The sequence below is a fragment of the Centruroides vittatus genome, unplaced genomic scaffold (genome assembly GCF_030686945.1).
Source record: "Centruroides vittatus isolate TY-2023 unplaced genomic scaffold, ASM3068694v2 contig_523, whole genome shotgun sequence".
NCBI lineage: Eukaryota > Metazoa > Arthropoda > Arachnida > Scorpiones > Buthidae > Centruroides > Centruroides vittatus.
In genome coordinates, this window is record NW_027122307.1 from 145,318 (window position 1) to 160,266 (window position 14,949).

Consider the following 14,949-nt stretch of genomic DNA (forward strand, 5'->3'; position numbering starts at 1 on the left):
AAAAGTATCTTATGAAACTGTCTTTTACGAAAAACTTTAAACTTTTTCTTTATACACTTGTATATGCAGACACACAGATGTGTACATATATACAGAAACATACAACTCGAGCAACAGAAGAAACAGTCGTGTTTTTTCTTCTGAACAGCTGAATTTTGGATAAACAAGAACAACAGTTGGCAGAGACCACAAAGTAAAACATGGAATGTGTGTAAATTGTAGACAAATCGAGAATTTGCAGTGATCTTTGCTAATTCGAAAATCTTAGTATTTGTAAAGCACTTCTTTAAATTTTGCTCAACGCAGATTTATCACACTTTTGTCAAAAGTGTGTCAAATTTTTTAATAATATTATTAACCCTCGGGGTGCCTGGTGGGGTCTGAGAAACCGACTCATTTTTAAAGTTCATAACTATTTTAATATTCGCGTTAGCGACTTAAGGTTATTAGTAGCTTCAGTTCTCTTCATGCGCTTGCGATCCCCGCAAAATTTTCAGTTCTTCGCGCGATATTCTGCGAACAAGACGTGGTTGAATGAGTGCCGGGCCTCACACACCCCACCAGGCGCTCCGCGTTGCAAAAGTGTAAGTAGTATTTTTTGTGTTTGCTTGATTTATAACACGTTTACGTTGTCAGTACATGAACGATTATGCAGCTACTAAGCGTCTGTAAGAAATGACCCAAATTTATTTGCATGGGACATGCGAAATTCTTATGGAAAAAATGCCTGAATTCTCAATTTCAAATTTTAACTGAAGAAGATTAATTTTTATGCTTTAACAGATAATTATATTAACTACCATTAAAATGAACCCAAAATACTTAAATTATAATGAGATTACATCATGACTTTTAGAGAAACGGAGTTAATATTTTTGTTACAACAAAAAAAGTTGATGTTTTTTATTATGTAGTCGTGTGAATAAATATTTCACGTAAATCAATGATTGATTTATTCTAAATATGTCTTAATAAACCTATTGTATATATATATTAACATAACATTAAAATTATCGTTACAAGCCATATAATGTAGTGTTTTACTTTGGGGTCTGTGAGACCCCACAAGGCACTCGGCGGAAATTTCTTCACCAGGCACCCCGAGGGTTAACTCAATAAAAAGTAAAAAGTAAAAGTACAGGCAAATAACCAGGGACAAACAAACACAGAGTAAATACAGTTATGGTACGTTCGCGATCAGCTTCGATCTCGATACACCTACAATCTAATTTGTAACTGTCGCCAGACAAACGTCGAGCTGTTCGCACAGGCAATCTGCTTGACAAGAACTTGGGTATTACACGCAACGATAAAACTGACATAATTATGTCAGAATTCACGAACACCAACAAACAAAACGGTAGGTTTGGTCATAAATAAATACTTTTTCTTGCCATATATCTAATAATAGACAGTTGTCGTCGTCACTTCAGACGTTTCTTTTATTTTTCGGTTGATAGCCTGACACGTGTTCTATAACCATCTTGTATTTTCTCGCGCGTGTGGAATTGTGAGAATGTTCTTATGACTAGATCTACTTTCAAGAAATTTCTTGAGTCAAATGCAATTGAATTTCGTTTCAGTTGAGATTGAAACGGTGGAGAGAAATCACAACACAGGATAGTCGCCGACCTTGATCACAATCTAGATTGAAATAATCAGTGCGAATAGAATATAACAAACTAAGTTGAGTAAGATGCGGCCTTACCATAAAACCAGTTATAGTTATAACATAAAGTTATTTTATAATCAAGAGAGTAAAGCCCGTTAAATGTAAAAGCTAAAATATTCTGTTTCCGCATTAACTGTTTTTATTAACTAGCCTGGACTTTAGGAGTAACAGCAGTAACAATAGAACACTATTGTCAACTTCATAAATAATGAAATTACAGTGATAGCGAGATAAAGAAATTCTTGTAGACATTACTGTTATTCCGAACCGACAAACGACGGAATAGATTGGGATTCACAATTATGGCATTATATTCTAAGAAAATAATTTACTAGTAGAGTGACGTGGTGTTAAAGTGAATTGAATTTTATGTGAATTTTTATTTTTGCACATTTATCGTAACCTTTATTCTTGTTTCCGTTAATTATCACAAGCATCCGAAATCTTACACCGATTAACATTTATTAAATAAGAGTCATGTTTATAATCAAAATTTTCGTAATAATTTATTTACCTTTTTCACATTCGACCATTTTACTTTCTTTTTTTCCAAGAGGAAAAGGTGGTACAGGGAAGTTTGCAAAATAAATATTTAAACACATCTGCACACTTCGTTGTTTTCTGCAAAGAGTATAAATATATTAGTAAACTAGCAGATTACAATTAAGATTATTACATTATTTTGTACTTCTAACTCTTCTATTATATAATATCATAGTATTTGATATACAGTTACAAAGGTTATCTTATGTAAGGGTTTATCACGTCCAATAACATTTAAGAATTTTTAAAAATATTTACAGTAGAAAAACAAAAAATTTTTATAATGTGTTAAATCGGTCACCCGGTGTGTTAAATACTTACGTTATTACATAAATCAAATACGACAATATAGTGAACATTAAAATGAAAAACATATAAAGAGTAATTATTTTAGTCCGTCATTCTCAGGTTTTTAACGATAATCGGATGGTACGAAATGCCACAATTTCATTGGTGAAGTAGACAACAATTGAAAATATATCTTAAATTTTTAATGTAAGTTCTGACAAACTGTTACATTTACAAACACTAATCTGCCGATTAATCAAATTTCGCTTAAAATACACCAAATATTTAAACTCGCACTGTAGAAAATCATTTAAAACATATTTTGTGCTGACCGATAACTTTGTATCATTTAATTTTCCTAATCGAATGCCATCATTCCGCTGTAACAACCAATTTTCCAAGAACTAAATATTCAATATTTTAATTAGTCTTTTTGTAAATTTGCCCATTTTTAAAGTAACATTTAAATCTTTCAAAACTGATTATTCGAATTATTTTTTTCAATCGTTCAACATGAACTTTTTAAAGCCAATCGTTTTAAAAGTATAAAATTATTTTAGACATAAGAGAAAAAAATGAAAATCTTCAAATACCAAAATACTATTGAAAAAGAAAGTTTAGCAGGGAACAAAAATGGGTTTATAAGTGTAAAGTAAGGAAAATTAGAAAGTATTATCTTACTCTATCATTAATGTCATCTTCTATCGTGGAATCACTTGAAAATCCATCGTCACCATTTTTATTTTCATCATAATTTCTAATTACTTTCGACATTTCCATTGTTTCAGACATTTCTCTGATGTCATTCACAGTATTATCTAAAATAAAATAATTTTATAATTTGCATTGTAGTTTTTTTGTAATTTAATATCATAGTTTTACTATTAACTATAAATAAGTTCATGAAAAAAATACAAATATAACATTGTAAAATATCCGTGTTATTGTGAAATATTTGATTTTATTCAAATATTTATTCATTCTCACAAATTAAGCCCGGACGAAACGTTTATAAATATACACCCATATAATGTTTAAAGTATAGATGAAATGACGAAGCAGTACACGTGTATAAACAGTAAGTTAAAAAAATACAATCACTATGAATATAAATATATGCTCAGGATTTTTCCATTCTGAACGAACCAAAAGACTGCACCAAAGATTGTTTATTAGAAATTTGTTTTATTTCTTAAATATTAAACAAGCTTAGTTGTAAGCAGCAAAGACATTGTGATGGCACAATGCCAGACTGCAATTTTTCATCATATTTTTTACGTGTTCAATTTAAAAAATGCATTATTCATCTCAAATTAGTAGTGTCTTGCTCCTGTACATAATACTGTGCCTAATAACTACAGAATCGTGCCCTTATCTACGAAATCGCGTTGGAAAGATATTTCCATTGAAATCATTCGATTTCCGGTCTAGACTAGACGTTTGTGTACACTTATTAGAGTGTTTGTTAAGACAATACAAGTTTTCAGAAGGCACAAATCGATTTTAATTTTCGAGTTCTACGAGAGTTTATTTCACATTTATACATATTTTCGTGTATAATCTTCATTACGTCCGACCCTTCTGAAAATCTTATGCACGTACTACGTCTATTTCTCCACCTCTCGAATTTTAGTTACCAAAATTGAATAGTGTCGGTTCTCTTTACGTAGAAGTTATCGTGCATAGTTTTTCTCTTAATGTTAGCGTATTCTGAGATATTAAACGAAAAAGACGTGAACACAAACAGACACGTATTACTGTTTAAGTAACAAAAATAATTATCTAAAGTATTTTTGACCAAATACATGAAATCTTTGTAGAAATAAGCATTTTGAAATTAACGCTATACTTTAAATCGTTTCGAATATAATAAACTGCCACATCTAATACGTCTGAAAGACTGCCGATGGATAATTGATGTTAAGTTTCTTAATTTAAACAAATTTTATCTCAATAAATTAACTTTAAATTATTTCTTACTGGTTTTTAAACAAATTATTTTATGAATCAGGAAATTTTTCATAATCTTTTTGTGACCTCACCTTTATCCAATTCTTCTCCTTCTTCATTTATTTCCAATGAGTCTTGACCATTTTTTGATTTCTTAGCAAAATCCTGTAAAAAGTGAAAAATTCTGATTCTTGATATAATAATCCTACAGTACTCGTAGTGTTTTTTTTTTATTAATTCCAAAAATATTTTCTAGTAATAAATAAACAATTTGCAGCCATTTAAGTAACACATTTTGTAAGACTAAGCATTGTTGTTATGAGTTTTTCAGTTGTAAAGTTTAAATGATAAAAATTATTAAATTTGTTTCAGTTATTTCCATTGAATTGTAACTTACAGAAGAAGACGATTTTGCTTCTTCTCTTCTCTTACATTCTGTCAGATACAAAATACAATGTACAGTTTTATCGACCGAATCTTGTAACCTGACATCTTTTCGATCTGACAAAGCATTTTCGTTTCTATCACGAATCTCCATTTCATTATCACAATCTAAAGAATAAAAGTAAACACAATAAACACAGAAATTCGTAACACTTTTTTCTCCCGAATTCAAAAATTATATAGGAATTTGGAAAAGAGCAACAAAGCAAACGACAAACTCTTTACACCAAATAAACGCACTAAATTGTTATTCAAAGAAGAGATTTTAAAAAAAATCAATCAATTTCTGCTTAGAAATTTATTAATTTAAACGTGAGATAGAAGCATAAATATTGCATTGTGATTTGACATTATTTATTGTGTAAAAAGTGTAAATGGTTTTCAATTGTAAAGTCAACTAAAAATGTAATATTACTGAAAACTTACTCTCGGTGGAAGTCAATAAACGGTTACTTATTACTCAGAAGCTTATTTTATTTTCATTGATACAATTTAATAAAAAGTCTGAATAAAATGAGTTTTAAACATTCAGTATGTAGATTAACTTCAAAAGTGTAAATAACCAAATGTTTATTTATATCTTTATAGTCGAGAAACAACGATAAAAAATAAAGGGAACTAGATGGATAACTTCGGCCGTTTAAATATAATTGCCACATTTGTTATTCTTTTTTAGAAATGAGCATTGTTTGTATTTATCTAGCAGTGAAGATCGATTTATTCGCTGTATCTGTATTCAGCAATATCGATAAATAATGTAATAGATTAAAACATTTTGTAAATATAAACTATAGCATTGTTCAATGACCAAAACCTGAAATGTACTGGAAATCAAGTCGTAAGTATACATTAAACACCAGTACATATGCTTTTAGATTACAGTTGTGACAACATTTTATAAGATTATTTGAAATTAACAAGAGACTTTAATCTTATTTTTGAATACATTATCTCATTGTAAAAATGTTGTAATTTCTGTATTTATGTTAATGGACCGGATAATTAAATATTAGAAAAGATGCAAAAATAAAATAATAAATTGTTATTCATTTGCAGAAAATGCGTTTAATGATGTAATTGTCTCCAGCAAAAAATGAATGCAAAGTAAAATATCGTTCCACCGTATAACATTTTTATTGGGATTTTTAAACATCCCGTAGAATATTACTACTAATTACATGTCTTTATATCCATTACGAACACGTTATTAAATAGTAGATATAATAGTACAATAAAATGCATTTAACTTACTCATAATATCCATTTTTTCTTAACAAAATTCGCTTTCGATATCTTTTGCAATCGAAAAATTCTCATCAACAATAGTTGAAAAAGTATTCTTAAAATTTATTGTTTATGCAACAATAAAAAACGAGCTTACAGAAAGATGACCACAGCGCATGTAAATCAATTATATTTTGGGTTTTGTTTGTTTTGGTGGGTAAATATGAACAAAGACGTGTGCATTTATAAATGAGGATGTTTGTTTCCTTGTTATCTATACACTTCTAGGCCGTTCGTCCAATTGCTAAGAAACTCGGAACTTAGTTTCAAATACTTATAACATACATCATGTCCTGCATTTCTCCTCGAAATATCAATTGCATTTCTATACATCAATGAATTTTTGTTTACGTTTCGATTCGTTTCGTTTGTTAAGTTATCGCAATGCGACACTTGGGCGATTTGGCTGCGGGTCTTTTAAAAGGAAACTGGCTTCTATTTCGGCGTTACAGATGTGGAGAAAACCCAGAAAACTTCACGTCGCCAGCCTGACCGAGCGATGCCAGAACTGCGAGTGTTTAGGGACTAGTCCATTCAAAGTGTGGGGTCGAAGTCCGCTCAGCCACGGAGCGGCCCTCGTTAAAAAATCCCCATTTAAAAGCAACAGAGTCGAGTCTGGAGATGAAGATGGTGTCCTATCGTTCACTGGACGCTGCATTCTATGTCCAGTTCTCGAACTGGAAAAGATGTCCGGTAAATGCAGCTCGGAATTTTCGAAGTTTCTCTCAACTTTTCGTTGATATATCGAGAAAGGACGAAGATGAAAGCTTGCGTGAAACACCCCAGTTAGGATCATAGCCTCGCGGTACGCCGTGGCAAAGTACGCAGTTTTCTTTGTGGCCTGGGTTTAAATAGCTTGTGGACTCGAAAATTGTTACTTTATTGGTTATTAATTTCTTTTTTCGATCCCGATCGTTCTTTTTCTGTTACCAGGTGAAATTAAGAGAGATTTGTTTCCGAGAAAATTGTTGTTTATTAAGGCAATTCGACACCGTAATTATTTCTGCCTATATGCCAAATGCTGTATGTCATTCTCGAATACTTCGAATTAGCGATTTTTTCGTCTCTTTAATTTCGAAATAACGATTATCTTTCGTGAAAAATTTTAATTGGCATAAATTTGTAGGTTTGTTATTTTGAACCATATTTTCAATACATTTCATTTCTTTCGGGTCAATTTTATCTTTATAAGCATGAAATTAAGCAATAAAACTAAAACAGCCGAATGGGAAACCCCGTGATATTTGATCAACCGATCGAAAGTTTTCCCTTGCTCCTCAGTGGGAAAGAGAATGTCTTAAGTTTGAAATTTTCACTTTCCAAATCCAGTACTTTCTTTTCTACCACAGACTGCACCGCAGGATTAAAGAGATTAAACACGGTTATTTGGCAATTTTTGCTTTTTTCTGTTTTTTATATTTCGGGAACTGCTTTATAGGTAATTTCGAAATTTTTCTCGCTTCGAAAAAAATTAGATATTTTCACCTCTCTGGGTGTGAGATTATAAACATTATGCGATATACTGAAAACCATTGTTTTTGTACGATGGATTCATGCGAATAGAAAATGTTATAGCTAAACAAACATTCAATGTTTTTAATTAATTTCTTAATTATGAATATTCTGGGCTATTGGGAAAAAGTTCGCAATGTATTCAATAATAGTAAAAAAAACTTTGTGTCGAAAAGAATAAAGGACATTATAGGTATTAGGAAAACTTTGTAAGTATTGCTATGTTTTGCCAAGTTGATGACGGATTATTTACAAGTTGCGTCTGAAAAGTTTGGTGAATGGTCGCATAGTTGAATAACCCTGCTGGTTAGGATGTTGCGCTCACGGAGACATAGTGAGAGACTTGCCAACTAGTGCTCCTAGCGTCGAAATCACGACAGTTAAACAGAAGTGCGCGCAGCAAACAATGCAACGCAGTCAGTGCGAGAAGGAGTGCCACTGCGAAATAGAGCAATGCGTGAACATTACGGCACTTTCTCGCTAGACGCCAGGTGACAGTTCTTCAACACTTTCCATATTCTCCCAGATCTGGCACCTGCAGATTTCTTTTTGTTTCCCGCCTGAAAGGCCTACGCTTTTCTGAAATTGCGCAGATCCGAAAACGGTGCTTCGTGCAATACCGAAAGAAGCGTTTGCTCACAGCGATGTCAAATGTGTGTTGTCGCTAATGGCGATCACTTTGAATGCCGGTAGAAGTATTTTGTTTGTATCTCGTTTCCTTTATTTTATGAGACCATTCACTGAACTTTTCAGGCACACCTAGTATATTGGAACACATTAAAACAAAATTGATAAATATAAGATTATATAAAACTTCATTACATACATTAGAAAGTTACAGTAAACAAAAATTGTATTTCGCATCAACTGAGAAGTTACAGTTGTTGCATTTGCCACAACTTCACAACCTGATTTTATAAAACTGTAACACTTTTGTTAGCAAAACGGATAATACACAGGAGAAATTTAGTGTAACTGATGTAGACTTTTGTAAAATTCAAGACTATCTAATTAATTTGGAAAAGTAAACAAAAACTAAATTAAATTTTTGGAAGCGGACAACAGAATTCGTGGTAAATTCTATAATTTGTACCATCGTAAATTTTACACTTAACATCCGAGTTCATAATTTTCTTCTGTCTGACAGCGATCTCGTGACTTAGTTTTAACGGTGAATCTATAAAAACCCGCGTTCTTTCCCTTTCGGGGGAGCCTTTTTCGATCTGACATGCGAGCGTGTTGTAGTCGAACCGCTAATTATTTGTTCTACACAGTTACGACAAATTTGACCTAATGCCTAATTGGACCCGTTTACCTAACGCCTATCTGAATTATTCGACCTAGAGTTTTATTTGAAATTACCGACGTCTACGGAACTTAAAAAGAGGTATGAAATGATCTATGCAAACTCTCTCTCGAGCTCCCCTACGTCTAACGGAGAGTTTGAATTGTAGCTTAAAGTTTTACTTTAATAAATCTTTGTTTTGTTGTTTAAAAATGGTGTCTTTACTCGACTGTCGTCCACGCCTTCTGGTCCACACCATCTCACCTCTCTTCCACTTTCGTCACGCGTAACGCGCAACACAACGTAACGGCCATCCTTGACAAGTGAGTAGGTCAACGATCTGTTGCCAAAAGGAAGAGTCTGACTTTTCCGACCTTGCCGGTGGGCTCACACTTTAATTCATTAAATTCTTTACCAATCACTCACTACACAGTTCATAAGAAAAATTAATTTTATAAAACCTGAATTCAGTGCACCCAAAGTACGAAAAGTGGGGCTTGTGACTAGTCCATGTTATTTATATTTATCAGCTTCACCATAAGAAGTAATTAATTGGAAAAAACAATGCAATTACTAGAAAGAAAATGAACATTTAATCTACAAAGATTTAACTTTGAAAAACTTAACATAGATGCAATTTATGCTTCAAAACATCTAGTGGTGAATGACACTAAAGAAAACACGCAAATATCATTAGCAAATAGGAGGAAAGTTACTTAAGTAAGTGTACATTTTTTTTTCTAAGACTTATCTAACCAAATCTGTTCAGAAATTATATATTTGAATAAGGACCTTTCGTTATAAGTAAATTTAAAGTTGTGTAATTAATACATTAAGTATCGTTTATCTTTAATCGTGTCAAAAAAATACACACAAAAAATTTAATGAATCTTAATGTAATAATTATATTATATTTGTTATTTCATCATTAGTTTTATCATATATGTTTATTTTCATTTAGTACAAAGAAATCTTGTATGTAAAAACATACAACAAAAAACATATTAAAATCACCAAGTCAATTACAGTAGAGCGTCGATAAGTGGAACATATTGGGGACTGGGGTCCTTCCAGTTAATGATTTGTTCCAGTTTCCGACTTTGTACGAAAAAATACATTAACCTGTCCGATGTTCAAATTTTTCTCCGTTGCGTATCGCTTCGTGTCGAATTTAAGTCGATTTTAAGCCTAACGAAAATTTTTATATTAATCATCGAGGCTATCGTATCGTTAAAAATTTTTTCTGCATTTGGTACAAACAAAATAAATATATTAAAGAATATAAAAAACATGAAAATTATACTTTAGAAGTAAATTTAGTATCAAAAACATTCGATTCAGCACGACACAGTCCGACTGAAAATCGTTCCACTTTCCGGCCATTCCACTTACCGACGTTCCACTTATCGACGCTCTACTGTATAACATAAAATACAATAATGTTAATAATAAAGCGTAGAATAACAAGCCTCTTAAAACAATGCAGTAATAATAATGATAACAAACTAAACCGACAACAATGTTAATTATAGCCAAAAAAACATAAAATATACACAAAAAGTGTAGCGAACAAAATTTGCATATATATATGTATATATAAGATATTAAAATATTAAATTATTTGATAAATTAAATAAATTGTTAATTATAATACGTTCAAAAACTTTGTCAGAAAACGCTGCCAACTGTAAAACACTGAAACAGCCACTAATATACTATATCCATACCTCCTGGTAGTTTTAAGTCTGATAAAAAAATAATTGCTTATTAAACAGTCAAATAATCCAAATCGAAACACTTTTATCTGATGGACATCATAGCCTAACATTCAGTTACAAAGTGAAAAGCCTCGCAAATTACACTAAAGTAACAAAACTCACAATATTCTATACACGAAGCCATTCTTCTTTTAAACATAATCTGTCACACAGTAAGACAGTTTTTATAATACACACAGGTCTTTTTATATTTAGATAGATCATCAAACCTTATTCATTAAAAATATCCAATTACAAATACTCTTTGAACTCATACAAATAATTTTTGCTAGTGTCAATATAATATCAAAAAGATTTGTTTCATACAACGTAAACGAATGATCTTGATAGCCAAATTTTTGTAACAATGACAAATCCGATCTGCCTACCACACTCTGAGAAATTTACTACTTCCGTTCAATTATATTAAGTTTACTAACTGATTATTTACTTAATAATTATTCGATGGAATTTGCCGTTTCTATGACAAAAATTTTTTATAATTTAGGTATTCTTGAAACCGTGTTTTCTTATATGTTGAGCATCAAACACAAGACCGTGTTATTTATTAAACACTTGGCACTTTTCCACCTCTATTAGTTGAGACGAGAGTTTATTTCACTCGTTTCGGGCATTTCGCCCCTCTTCAGTCAACGTTAATTCCTCGAACTCAAGGGTGCGCGTGCATAGCACAATTTGGACCGCAAAGTTACAGCAACAAATGTAAATGTTCTACGTACGGTTTTTAAAATCGAACGCAATAAACCTTTAATCTTCTTTTTACTAACTTTTTCCTTTTCTTCATTGTTGTTTTATCTTGACATAAAGCAATAAACGTTTGGGCCTGGTGTTAACTAAAAAAACTCACTTTTCATCTAGTACTGGCTCATTATTATGCAGTTGTTTGTTGACCATTTGCATATTCTGCTGGTTATGACGATCTGAATTTACATAATTAACTGTATAGCCAAAAGTAGCCAAGTTAGGCTGGATCTGTTGCTTATTTTTTATATGATTATAATATTCTTAACCAATTCTTGTTTATATTTATGCTTAAATTTTTATTTATAGAATTACTGGACTTTATGATGGCCACGCTCTCTTTAAATTTTCTATTATAAGCGTATTTTTCTTTATATAAAATTTTTGTACCATCTTGATCTATATTACAATTATTAAGTAGGACAATGATCATGAAAAACAGAGTTTACTCGATTGTATCTTAAGTCGGCGACATGTTCCTTTAATCTGATATTTAACTTACGTTTCGTTTCTCCAATATAAATACTATTATTCTTACAAGTACACGGAATTTCGTAAACGACATTCTTTGTTTCTTTCGCTTCTGTTCTAGCTTGCTGTATACTCTTTTTATTTTTTAGCCGGGATTTAAGTTTCTCATATTTAGGTGCGAGTTTTATGTCTACCTTTCTTAATTCTTTATTAATTTCTTCATATAATCTTTTTATATATGGAAAACTAATATATCTTATTCTTGAGCCTTGTTTTTCTATTCTTTGTTTGTCGTTTCTATTTGTTTTATCATTTATTTCTTTTTCCCATTTTGTAATTATATAGTTTGGGTATCCATTTAATACAAATTTATTTTTTAATTCTTTTATATATTTAGACATATTACTTAACTTACTGGTTCTATTTTTAATTTTTTCATATTCCATTGCAAAGACGTTATATTTGATATATAAAGGTATATTAGAGTTATATTTGATAGTCGTACTGATAGTGCAAGGCTTTTTAAAAGGTTCAAATTCGATACTATTTCTATTCCTTGTAATCCTAACGTCCAAGTAGTTAATGCTATTATTAATACTGTCTTCTTCTTCTGTTTTAAACTGAATTCGTTTATTTAAATTATTTATAAGGACTTCTATCTGGTTGATTGTAATTTCAGAAGTATTGTACATAATCAGAATATCGTCAACATATCGCTTGTAAAATTTTATACCTTGAATTTTATTAATTATTTCATCTATATCAATCATTACTAATTCAGCAAGTTTAGGTCCTATAACTGATCCCATACTAATACCTTCATTTTGGGTGTAATAATTACCTTCTATTTCAAAGTAATTACTCATGTACGAAAACTCTATTAGTTGGGTGATCTCTGGTGTTATGTTAAGTTTTTTTAATTTTTCTTCAATTATGTCCCATGTTATGGAGGGATACATTTCAATTATGTCTAAACTAGCCATTTTAAAAGTGCTTTCTATCTTCATATCTTTTAGATCTGTTAAAAGCTCATCAGTATTAGATATGGCAAAATTAGAATTTTGGTAAGACTTAAGTTCTTGCTTTAGAAATTTTTCAAGATTATATAACGTTGAATATTTGAAGTCCACTATGGGTCGAACCTGTTCGCCATCTTTGTGAGTCTTAAGTTGAATATTAATTTTTGGTGTGCGATCATTCTGATCGTTTAGGATAAATTCTTTTTCAGCTTTTGTTAATTTATTCATTTTATGTAATCTTGTGACTCTACTTTTTAGCTCTTTATATATAATATCTTTTGGGTCTATCGGGAGTTGCCTAAACTGTTTACCTTCGACTAATTCACATTTCTTATTTTTTACCCAATCAGCATATACAATAATAACTTGTTTCGATTTATCTGCCTTAATTATCTCTAGTCCATTATCAACCAGGAATGTTTGTACTTTGCTAATGTTATTTTTATATTTATAATAATTTTTGTCTTTTATAACAGTTTTGCTTTTTTCTTTTGTTATGTATTTCTTAATTTTGCTACTAAGACTTGATTTAATAAGTTGCGATTCTGGCTCAGGAAGGTTGTTACATACTCGATCTAAGTCTGGTATAATATCAAGAACTTCCCATCTATTGGGGCCACTAAAGTCCAGGCCTGCACGAATTGTTTCAAGGATGTCCTCAGGAATTTTAACCTGTGATTTGTTTTTTACTAGAGATTCTTTCCATGCGCTAATCTCCATGTTGGGCGGATACTGAAATCGTTTTACTAATTTCTCATGTTTATTGGCTTCGTAATCGCTTAAATTTATAATCGGGTCGATCCTTTTGTTTGAGTATTTCGAATTTTTGTCGTTTGATTTTTTAAAATTGCGCTTTAATCTTCTAAGCTTTATATATTTATACTTTATAGCCGATCTTAGTATTTTCAAATTAAAATAGTTCCTATCCCTTGTCGGGATTACTTTAGCGATGGACTTAGAAAGGGAAAGTGTTTTAAGTGTTCTCTTTTCCCTTAGATGTGTCTTTAAGTAGTTTATATCGATAATTATTTTATTAATCTCACCTTGCGTCCTGTCGATGTGCGTAGTATCCATTTTGTTAAGCTGTACGTGTGAATTTTCTCTTTCTCGATGGAATTTGCCGTTTCTATGACAAAAATTTTTTATAATTTAGGTATTCTTGAAACCGTGTTTTCTTATATGTTGAGCATCAAACACAAGACCGTGTTATTTATTAAACACTTGGCACTTTTCCACCTCTATTAGTTGAGACGAGAGTTTATTTCACTCGTTTCGGGCATTTCGCCCCTCTTCAGTCAACGTTAATTCCTCGAACTCAAGGGTGCGCGTGCATAGCACAATTTGGCATAATTTCGAGGAATTAACGTTGACTGAAGAAAGGCGAAATGCCCGAAACGAGTAAAATAAACTCTCGTCTCAACTAATAGAGGTGGAAAAGTGCCAAGTGTTTAATAAATAACACGGTCTTGTGTTTGATGCTCAACATATAAGAAAACACGGTTTCAAGAATACCTAAAGAATTAATACTAATAAATAATAAATTTATTGAGTTTTCTAAAAGTATCTGCCCAAGATGCCAAAAAATAATTTCAAAATTTCATATGTTTTGTGGCTGCAAAGACGCAAAAGAACTGGCGCACAATCTTGACTTGCATATGTTAACAAGGTGCACTAATGAAAGAGCAATGTATGAAATATTCCATACAGCCAAGATAGATATAATTTATAGACTATATAATTATGGCCACAAATTTATAATGTAACAAATTCTTTAAATACATAAATAACATAGATTAATGGTAGTGTATGTTATAGAACCATATGTACGAAGAAACTTACCAGTTGCAGTATAGGTTGAAATGACTCTAAATTATTGTTATTAAAATAACTATCATTCATAACCAAATGTGAAATATAATGCTTGGTTTGACTTGTGTTGCTAATGTATTTTTTAACATTTTA

General features: G+C 31.2%; 1 protein-coding gene across 1 annotated transcript in view; it reads right to left on the reverse strand.

Moving 5' to 3' along the window:
* The window catches only part of LOC136978390 (uncharacterized), a 32,372-nt gene extending 18,665 nt beyond the window's left edge, over positions 1–13,707 (reverse strand). Inside the window, exons 1-4 of the mRNA XM_067274092.1 lie at positions 12,384–13,707; positions 4,851–5,005; positions 4,546–4,618; positions 3,185–3,321 (exon numbers count right to left, since the gene is read on the reverse strand). Coding sequence (XP_067130193.1) covers positions 3,185–3,321; positions 4,546–4,618; positions 4,851–5,005; positions 12,384–13,707 — 1,689 coding nt within the window. The remainder of the gene's footprint in view (positions 1–3,184; positions 3,322–4,545; positions 4,619–4,850; positions 5,006–12,383) is intronic.
* Positions 13,708–14,949: the final 1,242 nt, after the last annotated feature.